Source organism: Phasianus colchicus, chromosome 1 (genome assembly GCF_987193195.1).
Source record: "Phasianus colchicus chromosome 1, bPhaCol1.hap1.1, whole genome shotgun sequence".
Classification (NCBI taxonomy): domain Eukaryota; kingdom Metazoa; phylum Chordata; class Aves; order Galliformes; family Phasianidae; genus Phasianus; species Phasianus colchicus.
The window spans coordinates 111,603,576-111,626,298 of record NC_143436.1 but is presented as its reverse complement, the minus strand read 5'-3'; the positions used below and the strand labels follow the sequence as shown (position 1 = coordinate 111,626,298).

The following is a 22,723-nucleotide window of genomic DNA, read 5'->3' as shown; positions in this document are numbered from 1 at the left end:
GACAGCATCGATTCATAGCGAAAGTGGAAGAAAAACAACTTAATTATGATGCTACCAAAATTGTGCAACTTCTGAGCAGCACTGATGGAAACTGTCGTGACCCTTTTGCATGAAAATAGAATTTAAATACTGAAAGGCTGCTGAGAACGATGCAGGAGGTCTTTATTTCTCAATGAATCATACATACATCAGCATGATTACTCTTGAAAACCATGTGTACCCCATTCCACTGCAGAAGCTCTATGTACCCCATCCTCTGGGCTAGGGACTGCAGATCTGCTTAAATACCTTCCACAGACAGGAACAATTCCCCGTTTTTCTTGCCTCTTTCATCTAATGCAGATAATTTAAATCCTGGATTCTCTTCAGTGTAACCCTCTGATGCAGTATTACAGTCTCCAGGCCGTCCCAAGGCACAGGTGACTGCTGCTTCTTAGAGCACCAAATCCCCGGTCACTTCTTCCCATCTGGGAAGAAAAAAATAATAAGTCTTTTAAAAAGAAATAAAAAATGTTACTTTCCCACCTGAGGCTGTCCTTCTTGTGTGTTCTTTCTAAAAAGACTGGTTCTGTTTGCCAGACTAAAACACTTAATCAATTTGAAATGAAAACAGCAACTATAATTAAAGGGAGGAAAATCCCACCACAGCAGAGGAACCATTATTAAGGTAATTTTTTCTTTATAACTCCTGGGGCACTGTTCACATGCAGTTGCTACTATATATGCTGTTTGTGCGTCACCTCCTCTTCACGAGCTCCATGGAGAATACACTGTTAGCTTAATAATAATAAGTCAGCTTTTCATGTGAGTTATACCAAGCACCATGTAAGTGCTAATTGAATGTTGTAATAGCCTGTTCTATGCTATTCCCCCCTCCCACAGAATGGCACAGCAGCCCCATGACCTGCCTGGGTAATAATACTGCCTTCACATTAGCAGCTCCTTCCTCACGCTGCTGGACAACAGCTCTGCAAGCCACAGGTCTCTCCCTCCATTTCAAGCCCTGCAGGTGCTCAGATGTTACGTCTCCATGCTTCTAGATGAAGGAGCCTGCAGCACAACTGGCCTCTCAAAGGGCTAGCACCCAGGTAACTTTAGGTAATGAAAGCAATATAGAATCATAGAATCATAAATGTTGGAAACCACCATGCCTGCTAACCATGTCCCTCAATGCCACATCCACACGGTTCTTGAACACCTCTAGGGATGGTGACTCTACACCTCCCTGGGCAGCCTGTGCCACTGCCTCATCACTCCTTTTGAGAAGAAATTATTCCTAATATCCAATCTTAAACTTCCCTTGGTGCAATCTAAGGCCATTCCCTCTCATCCTATCACTGTTACCTGGGAGGAAAGGCCATCTCCCACCTCGCCACAGCCTCCTTTCAGGTGGCTGTAGAGAGCAATAAGGTCTCCCCTGAGCTTCCTGTTCTCCAGACTGAACAATCCCAGTTCCCTCAGCTGCTCCCCATCAGACTTGTGCTTCCAGATCCCTCACTGCTTCATTGCCCTTCTCTGGACACAGTGCATGGCCTCTATGTCATTCTTGTAGTGAGGGGCCCAAAACTGAAAACAGTACTTCAGGTGCTTCCTCACTGGTGCTGCATATATATCCATAATTCATTAGATAAGAGAAGCAGACAAAATCCTGCTTGCTTCACTAAAACATCCTGCTGGATCTCTCCCATGGATGTTTATGACACGCAGCTCATGTATCACATAATTTGGTTTAGATAAACCACCACATTTTTCTCATTGGATTCTCATAGTGCAAGTTAAAAACAAAACAAAACCAAACCAATAAACCCATAAATAAAACCTGACAATACGTTTATTTTTGTCCCCCAGGTGGGTCCCTCCTGAGCTCTCTATACATCACTCATGGAGTGGAAAGCCATCAGCTCTCCATCTCTCATCATGAGTCTCCAGAAAATCATCAGCTAGAGGTGAAAACCATCATGTTGATTGCAGCCATGCCGTGCATCTCTTTATTTCAAGAAGCCTGACAGATCCAGTTGCCTCTGGATAGAAGACGGCATACCAGTCCTGAATGCCATTGAGGGTGGTGATCAGACAAAGACTTCAGACTAAAACAAACTATATCCTGGCCAGAAGACCATAGAATTATAGAGTCACTAAGGTTAGAAAAGACCTCTAAGATTATCTAGTCTAACTGCCAACCTGTCACCACTGTGCCTGCTCATAGTCATAGAATCATTAAGGTCAGAAAAGACCTCCAAGCTCATCAAGTCCAAGTGGCATCGGGAACCCCTAGTGAATGCACCAGGATGGAGTGCGAAGACGGTATAGTTCAGTCACCAGCTGGAACACTACTTCTCTAAGAACAGCCTAGGCTGATTCTAACAAAGATTAAGTTGAATAACAGGTGTTATCAACGTCTGTTGATCAGGCAGGCACCACTCAAGGCTTATTTTCAGGGTGAAGCTGGAATTTGAGCTCAGATGCACAAAGTTTGGTCACCGTGTGTGTGCAGAGAGAACATCTACTTGCTCAAACAAAGTGCATCTGCCACTCAGTGCCTGGCAATGGACCTTGAGGGGAATGTCTTTGGATGTCCGGTTTTAACCTTGAACAGCCTCAGCGTGCAGAAGAAATCACTTCCCAAGTTTTGTTCCTAGATAACAGCCCTGCAGGTGTATCAGACCACAGAATCATTACAGCTGGGAAGATCCTGAAGACCATCCAGTCTAACTGTCAGCCCGTGCTTGTGAGTGCTCTAAGCCGCGTCACTCAGTGCCACATCTACCCTCTTCCTGAAAGCCACCAGGGACGGCGACTCCGCCACCTCCCCTGAGCAGACCGTGCGGATAATCCGCCAGTTTCATTTCATCTTCCGTGCTGCTGCCCAGCCGGGGGACCCACATTTTTCCCAGAGAACCGCGGACGGCAGTCCTGTGAGTCCCGGCCGTCAGACGGGGCGCCGCCTCCGCCGGGCTCCGGGCACGGCGTCGCGGGCGCGGAGGGGAGGCGCCGAGGGGAGGCGGTTAACGGCTGCCGAGGCGCGCGCCGGCAGGGGGCGACCCCGGCGGGAGACGGGAGGGCGTCACGTGACCGCAGAGAGTCGCCGTCTCCCCCCCCCCCCTCGGGCGGGGACGGAGCGGAGGGTGCGGGAGACCCAGGTGCCCCCTCCCTCCCTCCGCCCTGACGTCACCGCCCCCCCGTCGCCGGGGCGACGGCTCCATCAGCGCGCGCGTCAGCGCCGCCCGTTCCTTGGCAACGGCGCGGTGTCTCGCTCTCCTTCAGCCTCGCGCCTGGGCGCGCGTCTCTCTGGCGTCAAAGTGACGTCAATGGGCCCCGCTCTCGGCTTTCGGCGGTGGGCGGGGCCGCGCGCGGCGGAGAGGGGCGGAGGGGCGGGGGGACATCCCGCGTGCTCCCGCCCGCCCGCCCCCCGGCGCACGCTCCCTCCCTCCGTCTCTCCTTCCCTCCGTCCCTCCCTCTCTCCTCCACTCACTCACTCAATCACTCGCACCCCGGCACCGCGGCGGCGGCAGAGAGCCCGCCAGGTAGAGGGGAGAGGCGGTTTGCGGAGCGGCCGCCCGAGGCCGAAGGGGAAGCGCTGGGCTCCGGGGGATCCGACGAGCCGCGCCGCGCCGTCCCCGTGCGAGCTGCGAGCGCCCGGGGGCAGCGCCGATGCTGCCGCCGCCGTGGTGAGTCGCGGCGCGGTGCCCTATCGCCCGCCGCCCGCCTGAACCATGGTGATCATGTCAGAGTACGCCTCAGTGCCGGCTCCCAGCGCAGCCCAACCCCGGCCCCTGCGGGTCGGCTTCTACGATATCGAGAGGACCTTGGGGAAAGGCAACTTCGCCGTGGTGAAGCTGGCCCGCCACAGGGTGACCAAGACGCAGGTGGGTACGGGCCGAGCTGGAGGGTTTCTCTCTGCTTGACCTACAGACGTAGCGTAGAATTAAAGCGGAGCCCGCCGTTCGCAGAGCGCTTCCCTCTCTGCGAGCCCCAGCCGTGGGAACTTTCGCACCCCCTGAAGTCTTTGCACGTGTCGGGAGGGACCCACGAGGATGTCGGAGCCCCCGTTGGCTCCCCGCGGGACCAACCCGTCCCGTTGCTTCGCTCGAAGAACAAAGAGCTCGCCGTGTTCGTTTGCAGAGCGTTTCCCCGCGGCCGTGCGGCAGCGGTGTAGCGCTGCGTGTCCCAATCGCCCTCTCCCTTACGAGAACGTGGTTTTTTTGCTGGATTAAAAGATTTACCGAATTCCATCCAGCGCTGCCCTTCCGTAGTTCCGTTCGTTGTGTTGCTGTGGAGCAGCTCGAGAAAACGCCATCAGCTTTGGCCACACCGTATCTAAAGTCCACCTTACGTGTGTTCTGTGAGTTTGTGCGTGGTTTTGCGTGTGGTGTCTTGGTGTCGTGCTCTTCCTCTCCCCCATCATAATAAGCGTACCTTCTTTGTAATGCCGGCGTTTTGATGTGATTGTTATTATTTTTTTTAACCTGCAGGTCGCGATAAAAATAATAGACAAAACAAGGTTAGACCCCAGCAATCTGGAGAAGATTTATAGAGAAGTGCAGATAATGAAGCTTTTAAATCACCCCCACATTATCAAGCTCTATCAGGTAAGAGGTCAGCTTTGAAGCACGGCGTGCGGATGAGATATGCCTGTCCTCTTGCATTTGATTTTGCATGAAGTGTTTCTGAACTGAAAGAGTTTTTGGAGACTACAGTTCATTTAAAGTGGGGGTTTTGTTCGTTTAAAGTTATCGTTCTGGTACGCTTGTCAGGTTCTTGACAGAACAGTGAAAAAAGACTGAAGTTTGTTTCAGATCAAGGAACAGATTGTCAGAACTTGTAGAGTTAACTTGCCTTTCGAGTTCCTTTGCTGTGTGTTTGGAAGATTGGGACTTCTCGCGTGCTTTTGATATGAGGAGGACTTAAACCCTCTTAGGACAGCAGAGTAGCAGGCACAGAAGCTGGGCTTGCCATAAGTGAAAGCAAATTCAACAACAAATAAACTCAATCAAAAAGAAAAAAAACTTGGAAATATCGATATCGTAGAATATGTGAGGAAATGACCCGTTTTGGTTATTCTGTCCCAGTTCCCATAGTTCTTTTAAACTTATTTTCAGATCTTTTCCTTTGTGGAGTTTCAGGGTATGAATTTTGATTTGGATTCATTCAGTTTCAGCTCTCTTGCATTTGCTTTTTTAAGGATATTAGAACAGTAAAAGTAAGCTTCTCCACAAACGTGTTGTGCAGCAGGCAGGGTGGCAGCTGCCTAATGAGCGAGGGCTGCCTTGCAAATTTGGAATCTTGGATCCAATTAGCGTTTGGTGTATGTTCCTTTAATCATCTTAAATAGCACCATACGGATTTAAGAAGATGAGGTATCATGGTCTATCTGCACCTGGCCAGAAGGACAGAGGGGGAGAGGAATGGATTAAGAAATGAAGCAGCAGGTCTGAAATAGTGTGCGCTGTCGTACACGCAACTGTCAAGTTGTTATCTTACCGTTGGGTTGGTTGGCTTAATTAACATTCTCCTTGTTTGAAACGTGTGAGGCTGAGGAGCCTGTAGAACAGGTGTTTAGGCAAGGCATTGTTTTTCAACACCTTGACACGCGTGAATTGCTTTGATGTTTACAGTATTAAACCATCCTAACAAAAATGATTTTTGCGTTACCATCTGACGTCATTGCTGCCCATAGGATATACCAAAGCATTCTAACAGTTCTGTTGATTTCATTTCGGTGGAATGATGTGGGTGAAAATACTGTTTGGAAGCTGTTAGAAAAGCAGGTTAAATTCCATCTAGTTGAACCACTTCACTTGATTGAGCAAATGACGTTGGTAGTGGACCATAATTTCTTTTCAGCAAAGTTTTCTTCTCTTTGTTGCTGTAACTGATGCTTTACCTGTTTGGTGGAGGCTGAGAAGCAGGGATGGAATTAGATGACATACCAATGTAGGGTGTGTGTTCTTGTATTATTTCATCATTGTTTTAGTTTCAGCACAGCGTCTTAATTTCATCCAGCTGGCATCTTTCCCAGAACACTTTCCTTCAGTTTTTTAAACTGGGAACCTCTCTTCCTTTGCTCCCTTCTTGTTTGTTTTCATTTTGTGTCTGTGTGTACTTGTAGAGGGAAGGACAAGAGTCTCCAAAAAAGGTTATGCGTTAGGAAGCTGGAAATTGCAGCCTTTGAAGTAGTATTGACTCTTGTTTGATTGTTAATGTTGCGAGCCTCCTGCTTCCCAAACAAAATATTGATTCCCTGTGAGTCCTATTCCAGGGAAAGGTTATATTTCTGAAAGCTGAAATGTGACACTTAAGAGACGTGGCTTAGTAAATGAAGATGAATTCCAAAATGCTCAGTTTTGTTTGGGTTTAGTTTTGCTTTATTTTTTTCTCTCCAAAGATGTGTCAGCTTCCTCTGACAATTAGCATTTTGCACAGGGTTGGTAGTTGAATGTTGAACAGCCCAGTGACAGCTGTTGATGTGCCTCAAGCACTGCAGTAACAACAACAACTACCTGTTTTCACTCACATGGGAGGCTTGCTGTGCCCCAAGCCAGCACCAAATGGGAGTGGGGTGTTTGGTAACACTTGTTGATTGTCTGAGTACAGGTATCTCCTGATCTGAGTGCATGCTAGCTGTGAAACAAAGATGGCTTTAAGTGAGCTTCGTGTCCTTGTGTGTTCAAAATAAGTCCAATGACTTGGAAAACTGTATATGCATATTTTAACCAAAAAGGGAATTCAGGGAAGTATATAAAATGATGAAATGCTCATCAATTATCTTATGGAGATTACATGGCGTAGTAATGGTAAGAAGAACAATACAATGGGAAGCTATTGTATGTTGCAGGCACGGAAGCATTGATTTGTTATCTCTTTCGTTACCAGTTTGCTGGGAAAGAACATTACAGTGCAAAATTAGGTGTCTTACTGCCAGCTACTGTAGCAAGTAAATAACTGAACTGATATATTTGAGATTAGATTTGGGGAAATGAAAGTAACTACAGAGGTCTGTGTTTCTTTAAGCATGTCCTCTCGTGTCTTGGCAGGTTATGGAGACAAAGGATATGCTTTACATTGTTACTGAGTTTGCTAAGAATGGAGAAATGTTTGGTAAGTTCTCACAGCATTACCTCAAAATTCTTTAGATTTAGAACTCGTGGCCATATTGTCGTCATTCCTGAGTAATATCTGTTTGGATTAAAAACCCAGAGTCGCTGTTGTCAGCTGTCAAACAGCAAGTGCAGCATCTGGAAGACTACAGAATCATTTTCCAGGTATTTCTAAGTCTTGTGCCTCTTTTATTTTGTCTTGCAGATCATCTGACCTCCAATGGGCACTTGAGCGAAAGCGAAGCGCGGAAGAAGTTCTGGCAGATTCTTTCAGCAGTGGAATACTGTCACAGCCACCACATAGTGCACAGGGATCTCAAAACAGAGAACCTTCTGCTAGATGCTAACATGAATATCAAGTTAGCAGGTAATGAGAAATGCCTGGTTACTCTATAAATGGCGTTAGACATGTGGTCAAATTCAGTCACCCTACCATAATCTCATAAACGTATTTGGAGTAACTGAAAGTTAACATTACTGATATTTCTCTGAATATATCCTCTAGACAAAAGAGAATAACTCAAATAGGTATGCAGAAAACAAAGCAAAACACCCGCTTCCTTCCCTCTGTTTTTTGCTACTTCTAAACAGTTTGCGTGTTGCTGAGTGATGTCTTACACCAAACTTCTACCTTCCTTCCAGACTTTGGCTTTGGAAACTTCTACAAGTCAGGAGAGCCACTCTCCACTTGGTGTGGAAGCCCACCCTATGCAGCTCCAGAAGTTTTTGAAGGCAAGGAGTATGAAGGACCTCACCTTGATATATGGGTGAGTATGATATTCCTTTGGAATTCCATTTCACGCTTTGTTATGGACTGCGAGCTTTGAAAACCATTGTTTCTACTGGAATCACTCATACTCTGTGCTGTTCTCTGTTGACAGAGCCTTGGAGTGGTGCTCTATGTCCTTGTCTGTGGTTCTCTGCCTTTTGATGGACCCAATTTACCAACTCTGAGGCAAAGAGTGCTGGAGGGGCGGTTCCGCATCCCATACTTCATGTCTGAAGGTGCTTTGTTTTCGGATTCTTAATGTTAGAAAAGGAACTGAGAGTAAAGGAATAGCTGTCCTGTTCTTTCCTGAGGCAGTGTCCAGATGGTTTTGCAGCTGACAATCACCTTGTCTTTATGTGTCCAGTAATTTCTGCAGGGCAGCACGTAAGATCAGGGGCTGATCATAGATGTTTTCTTTTTCTGAGGTCTACTTTATGGTGTATGTAAAAAGCTATCATTTCATTTCTTAAGAGTACTGCAGAGATTAGATTATAAAAATTGAAGCTCTAGCTGTAGAAATAATCGCTCACAAAAGAGAGAAAACAAGCTTTTAATGAAACTAGCCGGCAGTGTTGAGGTGGGTGTAGTTCTGAGATATTCAAACTATGCAGAAAGGGTATGTTTCAGTGTGGCTTTGCTGCCAAAGAGAGCAGAAATAGTGAAGCTTAGCACTGTTTCTTGAATGCTTGCACTTGGACAGTCTGGTGAGAAAAAGGAGCTGAGAGGTATTATCGGCTCTCTCCGACTGGGATTTGAAAACAAATGAATATGCCTCTCTTCAATGGAATAATATCTTCTAAAGTCTGATCTTGATCTGTTTTAGCTGTGAACGGCTTTGGTTCCCTGGCTAAAAAACAAACAAGCAGTATGCTTGGACCAGGAGTTCATATTTTAATGTGTACAGTAGTTCTTTGTAAATCCTAACCTATTTCAAATGGATGTACCATAGTAAAATCCACTCAAAATTAGCCCCCTTGCAAGGTAGAGGGCAAACTGAAACCTACTTTTAGCCAATACAGTGTCATTTTGTTCAATGACATGTTCCTTCTATAAAATATGTGCTATACTGCTCTTGTGCTGGTTTGGATATTTAGCAGTCAGACTCTGCATCAGCTGCTCAGAAAACTTTTAATTCCTGTTTTCATAGACATCAAATACTGGTGGTGGGAAAGTTTCTTAGCAAATGCCTGGGGCTGAACTGGCATTTTTACTCCTTGCTCATGAGTTTATCTTTGTCATCTAGACTGTGAAACACTAATCCGACGGATGTTAGTCGTAGACCCAACAAAGCGAATAACCATTTCCCAAATAAAGCAGCACAAGTGGATGCAAGCTGACCCATCTCTTCGACAGCAACAATCCCTGTCCTTCTCCATGCAAAACTATAACTCCAACCTGGGTGACTACAATGAGCAGGTCCTTGGGATCATGCAGACTCTTGGCATTGACAGGCAGAGAACTGTTGAGGTGAGAAGTGCTTGTCCTTTTGAAGTGTTTTCAGTGACTACCAGAACATCAGTGGTGCATTCATGTAGATTGTTCAGTGACTAGCCTTGATGCAGTTTCACAGTGTAGTAAAATCTTCACTGCCCTTCTGGGTTTTTACTTGTTTTTTTTGAGTACACAATTACTAAGTCTTTAATAATGAGTTGTGGCTGTGTATCTTGAGTTATGTGTAACTAGGATTCTTTGTATTCTAGTCTTTACAGAACAGCAGCTACAACCACTTTGCTGCCATTTATTACCTGCTCTTGGAGCGCCTCAAGGAGTATCGGAGCAGCCAGCTATCGAGTCGTCCAGCAACTGGCCGTCAGCAAAGGCCGAGAAGTTCCGAGATCAGCAATGCTGAGGTAAGGAAGAGGACATTGTTTACCTGGGAGGGTTTATCTGTGGGCTCTTTTCTGCCACTTTCTATGGGAAAATAAGATTGCAGCTTCAAGGCTTCTGAGAACCAATTGTGTCCTTTGATGGGACAGGCTACTATTCTTCAGTAGGGTGCTGATTGATTGAGTACTAGCTGTCTGTAGAGCATGATCCAGAGAATAGTTTGCCTCTGGTGCAAGTCACTAATGAGCCAGAAGTCTAGGCTTCTCATGGAAATTTGCCTTCTCGGGCATGGATCAGTTACCCTTTTGTTATATGCCCTGTAGGATCCTCAGAAATACTCCATGATTCAGGTTGTGTGTTTCTTCTGACTTTTCCTAACCCCTACCCCCTTCTAATTGTGCTCTGATGCCTTTTCAAATTGTCCTGGCGGTTTAATAGTCTGACTTAGGAGAAGTACTTTGTGTTTGTGTTGGCACTGAAAGAGTAGCTTTGTTAATTTTGATAGAAAGTGCATGGAGAAGGCTTGCACAGAAGGTGTCTCTGAAATTCCTTGAGCCTACAATATTTGAAGAATCGCATGGAACAGCAGTGTATGTGATGGCTTCTGTGCATCTCTCTCTGCCTTCAGATGCCTCAGGACAGTCTCACTAGTGAAACCCTGCGATCATCTCTGCTTTACCAGCAACCTCAGAGTCTGATTCAACCATCTTTGCAGGCAGAAATTGACTGTGATGTGAATAATCCATTACAGGTGGGTGTTTTAAGCTGAACTGTGTGTAACTGTGTCTCTTTTGTTGTTGTGGGTTTTTTGTTTATTTTTAAATTGTTCTGTTGATCTAAAAAAGACAGAGGTCGTGACAGTTGTTCTCTCCCTTCAATCTTTTGTTTGGCACTTGGGCATGATGCTGTAGTAGCCTCTCAAACAGTACACCTACTGAGGACATGCCACGGGGCTTTGAAGAGCATTAAAACATAGCGCAGAAATAAATCTCTGAATTGACATGTTTTGCAGCCTGTATTTTTTCCTGTGGATCCCAACTTCAACGGGCTCTTTCGAAATCGCTCCATCTCCCCCAGCAGCCTTCTGGAGACCACCATTAGTGAAGAAGTAAGGCAAGAGAAGGAGCTGGAAGATGAAATCAAGGCATACGACCACCCCATCCGCATCCCTAGCAACACCAGCCGGAGGCATACGCTGGCCGAAGTCACTCACTTCTATCAGCATGCCCCTCCATGTAAGTCTGGGAGCAATGAAGGTCGTCCTTAGTTAGAGGAAAATGATGAAGAAGGTGTGCCATAGCAGAAAAATTCCTGAGGATGTGTGCTGATTTTAACTTGACAGTAGGAAAACCCAGAGAAGTGGTCTCTACTCTGCCCCCTCTAGTTCTGACTTACCATAAATAAGCATGGCCCTTCAGGAAGAGATGCTGTACTGTTATATTTCATCTAGATCTTTTCAGAGCGAGCATTCTCACAAGCAGGACATAACTCTTCTCTGCTTGTTTTTGCTGTTTTACTATGTGTATGGTGTGCATGCTTGACTCTTAAAAAAAAAAAAAAGTCATTGCTAACTGTATTGGGTACACATCCAGACCCCTTGAGATAAATAAGCAAACAAAAATGCTCACAAAACAAAAATCTTACGTTGGAACTTTCGTGCTAGAAAACGTTGTGTGTCTGAGAGTTATTGGCAGAGCTCTGCTAGCTGGGCAGAAGCCCAGCGTTGGTTATTTGTCAGTGACCGTGTGCTGGAGTCAGGCCCTTTGACAGCATAAGTTGCTGGACATCTCTCTGACTTGCAGCTGCTTATTAGTGCCAGTGTAGGTGGGCAGAATGCTCTGATGTCACGTTTGTTCCTTCCTGTACTCATCTTGGGAATGCTCTTTCTGTCCTTCCTTCCCCTCTGCAGGTATAGTCATTTCCTCCTCAGCAAGCCCCACAGAGGGAACTAGTTCAGACAGCTGCCTTACTTCATCTTCAAATGACAGCTCAGTGGCCCTGAGCAGCTGTTTGGCAGGTCAAGTAATGACAGGGAGCCCAGCCACAGCTAGGATGACATCACCCTTCCTAGCTTCTCAGTCTGACGCTCCGGTGTTACAAGCCCAGGGCTGCATGGGAGGTGCTTCTCTCCTGCCTGTCAGCTTCCAAGAAGGAAGACGAGCATCTGATACCTCATTAACTCAAGGTAACTCCTTCCTTGCAATATCCCAGCAATAAAGCACCCTTGTAGTTGCCACTAGAAAAGGGTAGCTTTCTTGCCTGTGTCGGGATTACACTGAGGCTGCTTGGATATTCTGCCTTGTGTATTTGTTGTTCCTGAGGAGGGTGCTGAGGTTGGGAGGCTCTCGCGTACTGCTTCAGCATGCCCATGAAGATGTTTCTCCTGCTGTGAGTGGGATGGCAAGCTCCATCCTTCTCCTAAAATACGGAACGCTCATAGTGTTTTATAGCAGCTTTGTCCTTTGCTGTGTATGTGTCCATCTAAACAAGGGTGCAGCTGTCGCAAACCCTGTTCCATCACATCAGTTTTACTCTGTCCATCAGGCAGAGACGCAAAGGTGAACTGAAGGGTCGCGGTTTCTTCTAGTGCAGTGCTCACGTAAATGAAGGCAGCTGCCCAGAAAGGCTGATCTGTAAAGTAGGCTCTCAGTTCAAATGCTAAGAAGGATTAAAGTGCATTTCTTCTCTTCATGTCCCACAGGCTTGAAGGCTTTTAGGCAGCAGCTGCGGAAGAACGCTCGAGCCAAAGGGTTTCTCGGCTTGAATAAAATCAAAGGCTTTGCTCGGCAGGTGTGTCAGTCCTCCTCATCTCGGGCAGCAAGGAGTGCCATGAGCCCTTTCCAACACGCACAGCCGAACACCTGCATCTACAGCAGCAGTGGGAGCAACAGAGAGGGAAGAAACCTTCTGGAAGAAGTACTACAACAGCAGAGGTGAGAAGCTGACCTGGAGGAAGGAGCTTTGCTATTTTTCTTGGGGTTGTTTTGGTTAAGGGCAAAGGAGGAAGAGTAAATGCAGCAAAATGGGTTGGGGATTCCTTCCCTCTCAACTTTGCTGTGTGGCAGCAGATAAACTGTTTAGCTTCCTTTGTGGGTTCCTGCACTGGCACGTGTAACACAGGGTGTGCATTTCCGCTTAAAAATCTCCATGTCCAAGTATTTGGAGGTCACTGGACAGAGAAGCAGTCTGGTACTGTGGGGGAAAACATTACTTCTCCCCACTGCAAGCTGTGTTTTTCTTTGTTAGGTTTGGGAATGATTTCTTTCCTCTTCTGCCTCCTCCTGTAATTTTCCCATAGCAAGGAAATGAGACCTTGTAATTTGGAAAAGTTACAGCCCACAAAGGAGGCACAGTCCAGTGGCCTCAGATGTCATGTGCGATGGCACCTCTTCATTCCCATAGAACAAAGATGGAAAAGAGAGCATCTGGTTTATCTGCATACGTTGTCTGTAAAACATCTAGTATTAGCTGGCCAAATTATGGCCAGATAAAATTCTAGTGTGGGGAATCCAGCTTCAGTGTGGGGAAAAACCAAGAGAAAGCATGCTGATCTGGCACGGCAGTCACTTTAATCGTACTTTCTGGGTAGGGTAAGATTTGTCAGAGAGGAGGAAACGAAGGGGAAAGTTAGGATTGGGGTAAGGGTAGGGGCAGGAGAGAGGAGGAAGGAAAACTTGAACCCTTTCTAGCATTGCAAGTTAACATCTTCCTCCTTGGACTTTGTTCAGAATACTCCAGCTTCAGCATCACCAGCTACTCCAGCCAGCTTGTCCCCAGACATCTCAAACATCTGCGACAAATGGCCTCCCCCCATCTGATAGCGCAGGTACCTGCAAAGCCTCCAATTCTCTTCTGCTGTCAGAGCTACAAAGAGAGAACTCATTTGAGCTGGCCTTTGGTGGCAACAGCCAACTGCTCCAACCTCATTTCTTTGGTGTCAGCGTGTCACCAGTGTCCTCAGCAGCTCACCTCCTAGACACTCACCTGTATATCAGCAGCAACGTCTCTCCGGTTGGCACCACCTTCTCTCAGCAACAGAGTTTCTCTGCACAGTCTCCGAGTTATGATGCTGTTGCTTTGCAGCATGGGGATTGTGAGATGGAGGACTTGACTTCCAACCAGCTAGGGAAGTTTGTCCTGGTCAAATGAGAGCGCTGGCTGCTACAGCTCACGCTGCTCTTTTTAAAAAGAACTTGCACCACTGTTCCATGGCATGCATAGGTCCGTGGCTGGCTGGTGTTGTGTGGATGAGTGACTCTCAGAAGCAATAAATTTTGAAGTATGTGAAGAGGCTGTCTGGCTCCGAAAGCTAGCAACTTTATAGAACTGAAACAAGCAATATGTATGTCTTTTTGCTTCTACTATTCTTGCACTGAACAAATACGAATAGAAACTGTTTTGTTTTTTTTTTTTTAAAGGAAAAATAATGATGGGGGAAGATGGGTGGGGCATTTGTGGGGACAGGGAGGGATGTGGTTGGGGAAGAAGTCTTCGGTACTGTACTCAAGTCAGACCAATACAGCTCTGCTGTTATGCAAGATTAGCAGCTGTCAGTAGTGGTGACACAGCAGGGAGAGGCTTTTCAAAGAAGGGACCAGAGCCTCCCTCTTTCACAATATTCATTTATGGGTTTGTGAAGATGATTACCTCTTTTAAAGAAAATAAACAGAAAACCAGTGGCATGCAACATTATGCATTCATGGAAGATAAAAATGGAAGCAATGCCATTTGTGTTTTTTTTTTTCCTCCTGTTAACACTCATTTTGTTTTAAAGGAACCAACATCCCCATTCCGCATCTCCCAGATATGTATACTTTACATGAAAACTGTGAACTTTCTGCTTGATATGTCAGCTAGAAAACCTTTTTTTAGGAAAAAGAAAAGCCAACAACCAAACAGCATTCTAATTAGCACAGAAGCAAGTAATCTCGTGAAAATGCATCCTTTGATATCAGGATCTAAATTACAGACTGTCTGGTCTTCTGCAGGGGTGGTGTGTGTGTGTGTGCGTAAGCACATGCACACATGCATGTATTCTGTTGGTCTAAATAATCTTTAGGTCTCTTTTTATAAATGCTGAGTTTTTTTGTATTCCTGCAGAGGCACCAAGGAGGGAGCCCTTATTACCTTTGGGGTGATCGGAAGCATTTTCCTTTTCATAAGCCCTCCTGGAGATTGCCTACAGAGCTGTCTGAAGGGTATTTCTTAGTGCTGCACATTGTTATTTCCGCTGCTAATTATGTTTTTATGCATTTCATTATCAGGGTCCAAATAGAACTGACTCTTGGGGAAATGTGCAATATTGAGGTTATAATTATATACTGACAAAGACAAAAGGAATAGGCTAGAACAGAATTCTGCTTTAACAGAGTACAGCTATTTCTGAACAAAACTGTATTAAAAGTGAGTAAAACAGCACAATCTTTGGGTGTTTGTTTTTGGCTGGTTTGTTTTTAGCATATTAGCAAAATGAGGTTTTGGATTAGGTAGGTGTTTTTTTTTTTTTGTATGGTTTTTAATGCTGTATATGTATATAAATAGGAAGCAGAAAACTATATAACACTAGTTATTTTTTATATTTTGTAATAAGCTTCTATTGTGTTTCTGGTATAATCCCACCTCCCTCCCAAGGCAGAGCATGACTTCTGTTGGTGTCAATAGAAGATGTGCTTAGGTGTAAAGGGGAGCCCAAGCCATGCCCTTACAGCAGTGAGTGGGGCAGGGCGTTCCAGCTTTGGAAGCAGGTGAGCAAACAGTGAGCCAGTTCAGCTGGAAGTTGCATTCAGGAAATAGCTGCATTTTGTCTAAATGCTTCAAGGACCCATCTCCCTCGTGTGACACAGGGTGCCTTCAAGTTACCTTGGCTTCGTGCAACCTGCAGTATTACGCATTTACAAATAATATAGATACCTGTTTTTTTTTTCTTTCTTTCTTTTTTTTAATTAAAAAAAGCCAAAGATTGACCAGATTAATCGATGGGAGTAGGAATGGTTGAAGATGTCATGTGGCTCTGTCTGTGGCTCTCCATAAACAACCTCTTTATCTGTGTACAGTATCTGTGTGTCTGTACTGGTGCATCTCCAGCTTAATGCTGCTGCTACGTGGTCTGGAAGCTTCAACACGAAAGAAAACTGCTTGAGTAGAATATCTGAATGAGCGGTGCCTTGCAGCAGAGAAAACACCAAAGTCTCACTTTAAATTATAGTCATTTAAAAACAAAAAAACAAACAATAACAACAACAACAAAAACAATAACATGGAGATGCTGGAGAGGAGGATGAGAAGAAGCCAGAATTTCACAAAACAGCAACTTTGCCTTCAGTTTCGTAAGGGGTAGCACACAGACTGAAAACACAGATTTTTCCTCTTTGGTATTTGTTCTGTTTAAATGCCATGGATCAAAAGGCCACAGATTCTTTTGTTTCCTGTCCTAAGCAATGACGAGCACTTTACTTTCATAGTATTTTTTTTTTTTTTCCAATTGCTGTAGAACCTCTTTGGATTTCTTGCTGGAGCAGAAAGAGGTCATTTTAAAAAGTTTGGGTTTTTTTTTTTTTTTTTTGTAGATATCTTGACAGTGCTGTTCTGCAGACTGCAATGCAATAGGGTATTTAAAGACACTACATGATTGGTTTAATTAAGATGTATAGTTTATTTTTTATCATGACTGAACAATCATTTTATTTCTTATGTTAAAATGAGAGATGTACACCAAAATGATTAGTCTGTGTTTTATTTAATATTTAAATAAAAAATGTTTTAAAATCGCTGTCTTGCATATGGTTGGATGGAGTTCTTTCTCCTGCTGCTCTCTGCACTGTAACAGGAGCTCCAGCTCTGCATAGTTAAGACTCATTTTAAAGCTTGAGTCCACAGGACATTACTGGCACTTCCTATTATGTACTAAATGAAGAGGAATGGCTGGCTCAAAAATCTGATAATGGGATATTGAGCCTTTCACTGGTAGGCAATCTGTCTGAATCTAACCCAAGTCTGTAGTAATCGGGTTATAAAATCTGACAGCTAGAGAGGTCTATGGAGTGAAAATGGTCAAGCGTAGTTTAGTCATTACCAGATGAGCAATCCATCCGTGTCACCTTCATCTAAAAGAGGTCTCAACCAGATTAAGGCACTGAGGGGAAAAAAAACTACAGCAAGGGAAGCAGAGGTTCCAGGGGTGATGGTATTTTTCCTTCCAGCTACAAAGACATGTGCAGGGGTACCTGCTGCAGCCAGGCTATGCTTCCGCACTGCCTTTACAGCAGGCTGCCTACTTGCAGGCTGCAGCAGGGATGCACTCAACAGACTAAAACTGAAAAACCTCCTGACTTAAATAGAAGATCAGTCTGCTCCCTCAGGAGGTGAGAAAGCAGAGTTAGGAAGCTCACAGGTACTGTCAGAGAGGTGGCTGTTCTGCATGTGTTTTCCTAGGGTTGTGTTTTCAGCATGGCTGCGTCCAAAGTGAGGATTTTCACAACTATGAAAAAACAACAAAGATGCTTTTAATTACTTTTGCCTTGCTTTTATTATGACCCAGCTTAAGAATTACACCAGCTGCTATTTTCACAAGGTTCTCAGGGCACTATTTTAAACCCTAGCAATTCTGTGAAATCTCAGAATGTTGCTTCTTAATGGACAAAAATCAATGCAATTCCACCAGCTTGTGCCAACATAACTGACCCCTGGGTATAGAGGGATCTGACAGCGTCGTGATTTCTTGGAAATGGCAGGGAAAATCAGAACAAAGAAAACGTGGAACTCTGGACTCAGTTTCCATGTGTACACAGTTTCACTCTTGGTGCTTTAGTCACCTCTTCCGGCCTTTCCTCTGACATTTGTCTCTGATCCTGCTTACCATGTTTGGTTTTGTCCTCAATATCTCTCCAGATGCTGCATTGCTTTACTTCATTTCTCACAATACAACTCCATACCTAGTGTTTTCCTCTCTTTTCTTATCTGGAATTGATGCCTTGTTCCCCTCGGGTGGAGCTTTAACACAGCCCCTAAAGTGAACAACCAAACTTTGTTGTTTTGTTTTCTGTGGTGTTTGTTTGTTTGTTTAAAGGAAGTGCTTAGAGCTGGCAGGAGATGCCAGGCTGGTAGCAATAAAAAACACAGGCTGTTTTTCCATAGAGCAAGTCGAGCACAAGTTGCAAGCCCAGTCTTTTGGTGCTACTGTGATCCAGCCATGGGAGAGAGAAGCTCCCCTGCCCCTCTCCTCCTGCCCACTGCCAGGTGAAGCATGACCCGTCCCAGAGCCACGACCTTCCTGCTGTCTGTGCTGTAGGAGGAAGTTTTTCACACAGAGGGTGGTGACACACTGGAACAGGGTGCCCAAGGAGGTTGTGGATGCCCCATGCCCCTCTCTTGAACAGAGGCATTCAGGGCCAGGCTGGATGTGGCTCTGGGCAGCCTGGTCTGGTGGTTGGCAACCCTGCACGTAGCAGGGGGGTTGAAACTACATGATTATTGTGGTTCTTTTCAACCCAATCTGTGGCCAATCTGTGATTCTATCGTTCTATGATCCTGACCTGTGTCAGCTGGAAAAGGAGATGTGTCAGAAAGGAAAGCAGCTGAGCTCACAAAATGATGGTGCATGAGATGGAAAGCGATCGGTGCTTCCGTTTCACTCATCCTGCAAAGTGAGAATAAGGCACACTTCATGCAATGAAGGAGAATTAATTTAAGAACTAATAGAAGGAAATGTGTGCCCCAGGAGGATGCAGCTTCAAGTATGGCTGCTGGCTTATTTCATGGCTGCTAACTACTTTTAGCGGTGACAGTTAAATCAATGATAAAGATAATCCACTGTCATGGTTTATGGATTTAGCAGCGCATCTGTGAGAGATCAAGAAAGAGCTGGTCTTTGGTACAGCCTGCCAGGGGCACGATAGATAGATTTTTGGGACAGAAATGCCTTTCTCCCAAGGCATCAGATATTACTGTGTGCCAAAGACAAAATGTTCACACAGCGTAAACAGACTTGACCACCACCTGCAATATATTCTGGTTTCTTAATATACATTTTATGTCATATATAACATATTAAGCAGTGTCAGTGCCCCAGACCAAAAGCACAGCTAATCAGCTCATTTTAGAGGCAGGCTCCTAGGGAAAGGGCAAGTACAGTGCAATCTCTCTGTGGTATTACCAGCCCAGTAGTGAGTGAACTGCACTTTAAGGAATTTTTGACTGGCATCTGGGTCACTGTGTTCAACAGCTGCAGATGGGTGAAGCCTCCAAGGATTTGGCTAACCCTTTTTGGAATTATTTTGTATTTCTGGCATCCAGAGTGCCTTGTGACAATGAGTGTTATCATTCAATTTTCCATTGTGTGAAAGACTTTTTGTATTAGGCCCACAGTCCTACAGATTGGCTTGTGCTCCCTTTCTCTTGCTGTAGAAGATACAAAGAGTAAAGTTCTCCTGTTCACATCTCCATGCTGCTCATGAGCTGATGGGACCTCTCGTATCCATCCCATCACTGTAGAGGTGAGGTGACCACTCAGAATACTGCTATACTTAGTTTGTCTGTCTATGGAAATGCTGCACATTTCTGTGCAATGTTTTCTGTATCCTCACCAATTCTTTTTCATCCTCTATATGCGCAGAGCTGCCCCTGTTTCTGGGGCATGAACACAGAAGAAGTGGTCTTGTTTGTATTCCCTGCTCATTCCACACTAATCTCCAAAGCTCTTATTTGCCTCGCTGACAACTGTTGAGCAGAGAGCTGGAGTTTTCAGCAAACTTAGTGACACTGAGCTTTCCATCCAGGCATGTTGATTTAGAGTCCCTGATGGACTTTTTATGGCTAAGGTTGGTGTTCCCTGTGGCACTTGCTTCGTCTTTACTGCTGGTGAATTGCATAAGTCATTTTCTTAACTTTATATTCAGTTTTCTGAGCTCATTGCATCTCTTTGCAATTGGGTCACTTATGACTGCACCATGTTGTCCAGGTCTTGACACTAATGGGCTGTTGATACTTGACCTCTCACTCTGCAGAATGTGCTCCTTCTTGTTGTATCACATTTATCTGCAAATCGAGCTATTCTGCTCTTCGTGACAGTTTGTATCATTTGCCTTTTACGGAAGCCCAGCTTTCCAGCCCACAGGTCTCTGGATGACCTCTAAAAGCCCTTTTTAAAAATGAATGTGACGTTTCACCTTCAGCTCCTGTGGTGCCACGCCATTTCAACAGCTATTGTGGTATTGTACTGAATAGGTCAGCGGTTTCAAGTCTTTCTTCCTTCAGAGTTCTTGAGTGAAAGTGTCTGATCTTAGTGATCTGCTACTGTTATTTTTATTGCTTTATCCCCAGATCTGCTATACTGACACTTCAGTTCTGGACAGTTTCTGAGGCCCGTTGCCTGTGGAGCCAGCCACCAGTGTGGGGCAGAGCGGGCCCACCCCCAAATGGATGAATGAGTCTGGACCAAGCCATGCAGACCATGCTGTCCCTTTTGCTCCTTGCAGGTGGGTGACAAAGCAGTGACAACAAGGATGGCCATCAGTGAGTATCTGCATCAGTGCCATGGTCCCTGCATTATGCACTTACAAGATCACAGAATCACAGAATCACATAGTAGGAAAGGACACACAGGGATCATTAAGACCAGCTCCAGGCTCCACACAACACTACCCTAATCCAATCCTATGTCTGAGAATGCTGTCCAGAAGCTCCTTGAACTCTGGCACTGGGGGCCGTGCCCACAGCCCTGTGCAGCCCGTTCCATGCCCACTGCCCTCTGGTGCAAACCCTTTCCCTAACCCCCAGCTGCCCCTCTCCTGACACAGCTCCATGCCGTTCCCTCGGGCTCCGTCGCTGTCACCAGAGGGACCAAATGGCAAGGCCTTTCTCCCTTTGCTGTGTTTAAGGAGAAGCAGACTAATTTATGGATTGCTTCCTCAACGATGTGAGCTGGCTTTGCTAAATCAAAATGAATACAGCAGCACTGCTTTATGATACAAATGCAATTAGCAGCACATAGCTCTGACCTCCAGAGCCAGACAATCTCATCCTTTGTTTCTTCAGCCACTAAGGCAGCAAAATGAGATGCACTTTTTTTGACAGAGCTTTTCCCAAACCAGGCTAGGTCTCATCTTTCCTTCTCCTGTGCCATACTCCCCTATTCACTCACACTGGTCGGCTGCTTTTTGACAGTCCTTGGCTTATTCCATGACAACCAAAATATCTTCTAGCTGTAGGTGCCCCTGTTCATTGCAGAGGAGTTGGACCAAATGACCTTTAAATGTTCATTGCAGAGGAGTTGGACCAAATGACCTTTAAATGTCCCTTCCAACTCAAATGATTCTATGATTCTATGATCTTAGTCAAGAGCCAGGAAGGATCACAGAAGTCCTAACCAAGAGCTCACTGCTATCCTCGCTGATCATTTATGTCACTTTTGCTGGTAAAGGATCCTTGTGATTTGGTGAGCTCTTCTACAGCATCAAGAGGCATGCAGTGCTCTGGGCTGTCACACAGCCCATGTCCCAGCCACCTGCTTCACTTACAGACAGATCTCCTCTGGCAAGCTGCATCTTGCAAAAGTTGAGCTTTAAACACCTCTGTTCATGCCAGATAGAAAACAAAGATAAATACAGCAAACCATTTGATTTTAGCTGCTTTGTCTTGCTTGCCTAACATCTGCAAACAGCTTTTCTATTTGCTGGGACATATAGCCGCATTTTCTGTTCTTTGCACGGAATGAAGATAGTTGTGCAGGGGTGAGCTAAGTGTCTTATTTCTTTTTCCTGCTCACCCCTTGTATGGTAGCAAATGCTTTTACTGAAAACATAAAATTAGATTTCCAGGAACACTTATGCACATGCCTTTAAAATGCATTTTCCATGAACATTTTAGCTTTCTGTTCATGGAAAGTGAGCACAGCAGGAACAAGGACACAGAACCACCAAATTAACTGCAAAGCCGGACAGGTCAGGCAGTTGCATTGCCCATGCTGCCTTCCTTGTAGTGCTTGGTCTGAGAAAAACTGGGGTATTAGTCTCAATTCTGGGGTAGGAGGGTTAATAGCTCTCAGCAAGAAAGAGTCTGAACACTTAGAATTCAATTAGATATGAGAGTGAAATGATGAATCTTTGTCCTGGAGTGGAAAAGGTTTCTTTTTGCATTAGCAGGGGTAAAATAGCTTCAAAAGGCTGCTGCGGTGTCTTTGTAATGGTTCTGACACAGAAAGACAGCTTTAATTCTTAATTACTCTGCTCTTGATTATAAATCACCGAGCAGCAGACCTGATGAGCCTCAGGCATCCCAGCTATGTGGCCCAGTGGGTGGTGTTCCCACGAGAGGGGTGAGAAGCAGAGAGGAGCAGGAGGTCTGAAGGGGCCAGGTGACATTAGGCCACTCTACTCACTCTTCACGTTGAATTTTGCTTGGAAGGAGGACGTGTTGGTAGGAGTTTGACATGTGGAGATGGGTGCCCTCTTCAGAGGGAAGGCAGGAGGAGCTCCAGAGCACCAGTGGGGGACAGAGAGGTGCTGGAGCCCTCTGATCATCTCTGTGGCCCTCCTCTGGACTGCTCCAACAGCTCTGCATCCTTCTTCTACTGAGGGCCCCAGACCAGGACCAGGTGTCCTTTTGGTCTTAGGGTGAACCCATCACTCTGCACAGGACGCCTCAGCAGCCCACAGTCACTGATACGATCCAACAGCTGGCTGAACTCTTAAGTGCAACCAAGCCCCTGGGCGCATCCATCCCTTCAGTGAGCAGGATTAACCAGTTCCTGGGGCAGGATGTGGCCTTCAGCATTGACTCTCCCAACAGTAGGGCAAGCACGAGTATTTTTTTTCTCCTCTAGTGTGAATTATTTGGCCTTTTCCCAGTGTCCAACTCACGTGGCCAGATCACCAGCTCCCCCAGAGCTCACCACAATTCGATGTGACAGCACGTGGCTTCCAACCCCAGAGCCACGCTTGCCTCCCTGTGAGCTGAACTGACTTCACCTGGGTTTGAGGTCTGAGATCATACTTTCAGGTATGTGCTATTTGCCGGAGGAATAAAACACCAATAA

General features: G+C 45.6%; 1 protein-coding gene across 2 annotated transcripts; it reads left to right on the top strand.

Moving 5' to 3' along the window:
* The first annotated feature begins 3,447 nt into the window (after nucleotides 1-3,447).
* Nucleotides 3,448-13,981, top strand: SIK1 (salt inducible kinase 1). 2 transcript variants are annotated; one of them, XM_031594638.2, is made up of 13 exons: nucleotides 3,448-3,866; nucleotides 4,473-4,589; nucleotides 7,035-7,098; nucleotides 7,303-7,464; nucleotides 7,740-7,864; nucleotides 7,979-8,102; nucleotides 9,110-9,333; nucleotides 9,567-9,716; nucleotides 10,322-10,444; nucleotides 10,706-10,928; nucleotides 11,603-11,878; nucleotides 12,395-12,626; nucleotides 13,422-13,981. In XM_031594638.2, the coding sequence occupies exons 1-13, from the start codon at nucleotides 3,714-3,716 to the stop codon at nucleotides 13,840-13,842; spliced, it is 2,394 nt and encodes a 797-aa protein (XP_031450498.2). In that variant the 5' UTR covers nucleotides 3,448-3,713; the 3' UTR covers nucleotides 13,843-13,981. The 2 variants fall into 2 exon arrangements, with proteins under 2 accessions (XP_031450498.2, XP_089979297.1); XM_090123171.1 differs by lacking the exons at nucleotides 3,448-3,866; nucleotides 4,473-4,589 and adding an exon at nucleotides 5,151-5,429.
* The last annotated feature ends 8,742 nt before the right edge of the window (nucleotides 13,982-22,723 follow it).